Source organism: Haplochromis burtoni, unplaced genomic scaffold (genome assembly GCF_018398535.1).
Source record: "Haplochromis burtoni strain Fernald_Lab_line unplaced genomic scaffold, NCSU_Asbu1 Contig_164, whole genome shotgun sequence".
Lineage (NCBI taxonomy): Eukaryota > Metazoa > Chordata > Actinopteri > Cichliformes > Cichlidae > Haplochromis > Haplochromis burtoni.
The window spans coordinates 109,113-114,896 of NW_024582525.1; the positions used below are offsets into that span (position 1 = coordinate 109,113).

At 49.7% G+C, this 5,784-nt stretch overlaps 1 protein-coding gene across 3 annotated transcripts in view; it reads left to right on the top strand.

Annotated features, from left to right (window-relative positions):
• Positions 1–5,784, top strand: part of LOC121815245 — a 41,637-nt gene that overhangs the window by 31,966 nt on the left and 3,887 nt on the right. For all 3 annotated transcript variants that reach the window (XM_042225242.1, XM_042225243.1, XM_042225244.1), the window contains 3 exons: positions 5,161–5,171; positions 5,297–5,383; positions 5,512–5,587. In XM_042225242.1, the coding sequence (XP_042081176.1) occupies positions 5,161–5,171; positions 5,297–5,383; positions 5,512–5,587 (174 nt within the window). The remainder of the gene's footprint in view (positions 1–5,160; positions 5,172–5,296; positions 5,384–5,511; positions 5,588–5,784) is intronic.

A 5,784-nucleotide genomic window follows, 5' to 3' on the forward strand; every position in this document is an offset into this window, starting at 1 on the left:
AGAAACTGACATCTAGAGCCCATTGTTAGTCAGTGGTGCTAGTTTCAGTCATTGTGCAAAGATACTGTTTATAAGGTTGGAGAAACCTGGAGTCAGCTGAGACTGAAGAAGTCACTTGGATGATTGATGAAGCATTTCTGCCACTGAAACTGCTACGTCCAGATAAACAGAATCAACCTTTTAGGATTTCACTTCATAATATTCCACAATGGTCCCGCAGGCCCACCACCCGCAGGAGGCGCCATAGGGGTCGGGTGCATTGTGTGCTGGGTGGCGGCCAGGAGCGGAGGCCCTGGCGGACTGACCCCCGGCTGCCAAGACTGGCAATAGGGACATGGAATGTCACCTCTCTGGTGGGGAAGGAGCCTGAGTTAGTGCGTGAGGTTGAGAGGTACCGGCTAGATATAGTCGGGCTCACCTCTACACATGGCTTGGGCTCTGGAACCAGTCTCCTGGAGAGGGGCTGGACTCTGTCTCAGTCTGGAGTTGCCCCTGGTGAGAGGCGGCGGGCTGGGGTGGGTATCCTAATATCCCCTCGGCTTGCTGCCGGTACGTTGGGGTTTTTCCCGGTGGACGAGAGGGTTTGTTCCCTGCGCCTTAGGGTCGGGGAACGGGTCCTGACTGTCATCTGCGCTTATGCGCCGAGTGGCAGTTCAGAGTACCCAGCCTTCTTAGAGTCCCTGGGGGGGGTGCTGGAGGGTGCTCCACCTGGAGACTCTGTTGTCCTGCTGGGAGACTTCAATGCTCACGTGGGTAACGACAGCGAGACCTGGAGGGGCGTGATTGGGAGGAACGGCCTCCCTGATCTGAACCCGAGCGGTGCTCTGTTATTGGACTTCTGTGCTAATCACAGTTTGGCCATAACGAACACCCTGTTCGAACATAAGAGTGTCCATAAGTGCACGTGGCACCAGGACGCTCTAGGCCGTAGGTCGATGATCGATTTTGTAATCGTATCAGCAGACCTGCGACCATATGTTCTGGACACTCGGGTAAAGAGAGGGGCTGAGCTGTCAACTGATCACCACCTGGTGGTGAGTTGGATCAGGTGGCGGGGGAGGACGCTGGACAGACCTGGTGCACCTAAACGCGTAGTGAGGGTGTGCTGGGAACGTCTAGCAGAGGCCCCAGTCCGCGAGATCTTCAACGCACACCTCCGGCAGAGCTTCAACAGCATTCTGAGGGAGACTGGGGACATTGAGTCCGAATGGACCATGTTCAGCGTCTCCATTGCCGAAGCTGCTGCATTGAGCTGCGGCCGCAAGGTGGTTGGTGCCTGCCGTGGTGGTAATCCCCGAACCAAATGGTGGACACCAGAGGTGAAGGGAGCCACCAGGCTGAAGAAGGAGTCCTATCGGGCTTGGTTAGCCTGTGGGACTCCGGAGGCAGCCGACAGGTATCGACAGGCCAAGCGGAATGCGGCTCGGGCAGTGGCTGAAGCAAAAACTCGGGTGTGGGAGGAGTTCGGAGAGGCCATGGAAAAAGACTTTCGGACTGCCTCGAAGAGATTCTGGCAAACCGTCAGGCGTCTCAGGAGGGGAAAGCGGTGCTCTACCTGCACTGTGTATAGTGCTGGCGGAGCGCTGCTGACGTCGACTGAGAAAATTGTCAGGCGGTGGAAGGAATACTTCGAGGACCTCCTTAATCCCACTGACACGTCTTCCGAGGAGGAAGCAGAGTCTGGGGATGAGGGGAATGACCCGCCAATTTCCGGGGGCGAGGTCACTGAGGCAGTTAAACAACTCCTTGGTGGCAGAGCCCCTGGTGTTGATGAGGTCCGCCCCGAGTTCCTGAAGGCTCTGGACGTTGTAGGGCTGTCCTGGTTGACACGCCTCTGCAATGTTGCGTGGAGATCAGGGGCAGTACCTGTGGACTGGCAGACCGGGGTGGTGGTCCCCATCTTTAAGAAAGGGGACCGGAGGGTGTGTTCCAACTACAGGGGGATCACACTCCTCAGCCTCCCTGGGAAAGTCTATGCCAGGGTGCTGGAAAGGAGAGTTCGTCCGTTAGTCGAACCTCGGATACAGGAGGAACAATGCGGTTTTCGTCCTGGTCGCGGAACACTGGACCAGCTCTTTATCCTCTCCAGGATACTTGAGGGTGCATGGGAGTTTGCCCAACCAGTCTACATGTGTTTTGTGGACTTGGAGAAGGCATTCGACCGTGTCCCTCGGGGTGTCCTGTGGGAGGTGTTGCGGGAATATGGGGTGTCTGGCCCATTGCTACGGGCCATTCGATCCCTATACAACCGTTGCAAGAGCTTGGTTCGCATTGCCGGCAATAAGTCGGACTCGTTCCCGGTGGGTGATGGGCTCCGCCAGGGCTGCCCTTTGTCTCCGGTTCTGTTCATAATTTTTATGGACAGGATTTCTAGGCGCAGCCAAGTGGCGGAGGGCTTTCGCTTTGGTGGCCTCAGAATCTCATCTCTGATTTTTGCAGATGATGTGGTTCTGTTGGCTTCATCGGGTGAGGGCCTCCAGCTCGCACTGGAACGGTTCGCAGCCGAGTGTGAAGCAGCGGGAATGAGGATCAGCACCTCCAAATCTGAGGCCATGGTTCTCAGCCGGAAAAGGGTGGAGTGCCCACTCCGGGTCGGGGATGAGTTCCTGCCCCAAGTGGAGGAGTTCAAGTATCTCGGGGTCTTGTTCGCGAGTGATGGGAGAAGGGAGCCGGAGATCGACAGACGGATTGGGGCTGCAGCTGCAGTAATGCGGACGCTGCACCGGTCCGTCGTGGTGAAGAGGGAGCTGAGTGTAAAAGCGAAGCTCTCAATTTACCGGTCGATCTACGTCCCTACCCTCACCTATGGCCACGAGCTGTGGGTAGTGACCGAAAGAACGAGATCGCGGATACAAGCGGCAGAAATGAGCTTCCTCCGAAGGGTGGCTGGCCTCTCCCTTAGAGATAGGGTGAGAAGTTCGGCCATCCGGGAGGGGCTCAGAGTAGAGCCGCTGCTCCACATCGAAAGGAGCCAGCTGAGGTGGTTCGGGCATCTGACAAGGATGCCCCCTGGGCGCCTCCTGGGTGAGGTGTTCCAGGCATGTCCCACCGGGAGGAGGCCCCGGGGCAGACCCAGGACACGCTGGAGAGATTATATCTCTCGGCTGGCCTGGGAACGCCTTGGTATTCCCCCGGACAAGCTGGAGGAGGTGGCTGGGGAGAGGGAGGTCTGGGCCTCTTTGCTTAGGCTGCTGCCCCCGCGACCCGGCCCCGGATAAAGCGGATGAAGATGGATGGATGGATGGATGGAATATTCCACAATGAGTTTTCATGAAAAATGGCATGAAACATTGCAGGACATATCTGGACATATATTTTTGTTTGTTTGTTTTATAACAGAATGAAAAACTAAAGAGAGAGATGTACTTCCTGAAATCATGTTTGAAGGAGCAATGCAAAGAAGGTGACTCATGTTCTTTCTGTGAGAGCTATTATCTGTCATATATCACTATCGGTGTTTCTTTTCATTTCATTCAACAGTCAAATGCTTGGGCACACCTTCTCATTTAATGGTTTGTCTTTGTTTTCATGATTATTTACATTGTAGTTTCTCACAATGTAAATAATGTAAATAAGGCATCAAAACTATGAATGAACATATATGGAATTATTTAGCAAATAAAAAAGTGTGAAATAACTCAAAACAAGTTCTACATTTTAGATTCTTAAAAATAGCCACAATTTGCTTTGATTATTGCTTTGCACACTTTTGGCATTCTCCTGATGAGCTTCATGAAACCTGAAATGGTTTTCCAATAGTATTGAAGGAGTTCCCAGAGATGCTGAGCGCTTGTTGGCCCTTTTGACTTTGCTCTGTCATCCATCTCATCCCAAACCATCTCGACTGGTTTTAAGTTAGGCGACAGTGGACTCCAGGTCATCTGGCAGAGCACTCCATCACTCTCCTTCCTGGTCAAATAGCCCTCAGACAGCCTGGAGGTATGTTTAAGGTCATTGTCCTGTTGAAAAAAAAATGGTCCAACTAAACGCAAACTGGATGGGATGGCATGTTGCTGCAGGCTGTGGTAGCCATGCTGGTTCAGTGTGCCTTCAGTTTTGAATAAATCCCCAACAGTGTCACCAGCAAAGCACCCACACATCACACCTCCTTCATGCTTCACCGGTGGAACCATGCATGTAGAGACCATCCATTCACCTTTTCTGCATCGCACAAAGACACGGCAGGAGACCAAAGATCTCAAATTTGGACTCATCAGACCAAAGCACAGATTTCCACTGGTCTAATGTCCATTCCTTGTTTCTTGGACAAACAAATCTCTTCTGCTTGTTTCTTTTTCTTACTCTCTGTCTCTCACAGTTGAAGTGTACCTCTGGTGCAAATTACTGACCTCTGTCATCATTTTAGATGGGGGAACTTGCACAATCGGTGGCTGACTAAATACTTTTTTGCCCCACTGTACCTGTTGGCTAACCTGAGAATGCTTTGGTGTTCCCCCAGACATGCCAGAGAAGTTGGCCAGGGACAACTTCCCTGGTAACTGCTTAGGCTGCTGCCCCCACGACTTGGTCCCAGATAAGAAGAAGAAGAAGAAGAAGATCCATGGATGGATGGATGTTTCAACCAATTCTTGTCATTTCACACAGTGATCCATCGGAGTATGAGTGTGTGAATGTTACTTAGAAAGCACCTAGAAAAATGTGCTTGTGTGAATGGGTGTGAATGGGTGAATGCACAAGTTGTGTAAGTGCTTTGAGTGCTCAGAAGAGTAGAAAAGCACTATATAAGAAGCAGTCCATTTACCATTTAATGACCTCTCTAAAATGACTCTGGAAGACATTGTTTTGAGTCTTTTGGAGTCATTAAAACAAATGCTGAGATGACTTTGCTGTTTGATAACTTGTTGATCTGTTTGGTAGGGAATCTCCCAGAAAAAATGACACCCTGTCCAGATTTCTTTGCTCTTTTTTCCACAGTAAATATCATACATTGCTAACAGGCTTGTTTACTTAGTATGTGGAAGACACTTCTGGTTATAGTTAGAGTCTATAGTGTGTGTGTGTGTGTGTGTGTGTCAACATTGCATCCAGCAAATGATATATGCAAACAGACTTACTGAAGTTTTCACGGATGATGTGGACTAATGATTTTGTTTCCTCTCCATGGGATTGTCCTGGTCACGTGTCCCCCTGATTCTAAAGATACATGTGATGTGAGTATTTTATGTTCAGCCACAATAAACAGCAGAGACAAATGGGTAATGAATTTAAATAAGTCTTCTTGTCCTGTTTTCCATTTCATTATTTCTGTCATTTTTGTATCTCTTGGTTTGAATAGAAGGACAATAGAGAGTGCCCATCCCGGCCATGCCCTACTCAGAACTGTGCAGAGAATGTGCCCGGCTGTCCAACACATACATGTGATGTGAGTCTTTGATGTTCAGGCACAATAAACAACCATCAATAATATTTAATGAGCTTACAGGAAGTCTTCTGGTCCTGTTTTTCTGTTCACTCTTTCTCTAATTATTTTTTTCCTCTGAATTTGAATAGACGGGCAAGAGGGAGTGCCCTCCTCAAGACTGCAAAGAAGAGAATTTACCTGGACACTGCACTGAGCAAACCAGAAGTAAGGACCAAAAACTGTACTAACCAATACATCTGGGAGAAGCATAAGAAAAAAAAATTAAACATGTTTTTTTTTAGCACTTAAAATAATAATTAATTTTCTCCAAACTCTTTGGTAACTCTGTCTGGACTATTTATTGTATCGCTTGTTCTTCAGCTGCTTGCTTTAGGGATGACCACAGATCATCTCCCAACATA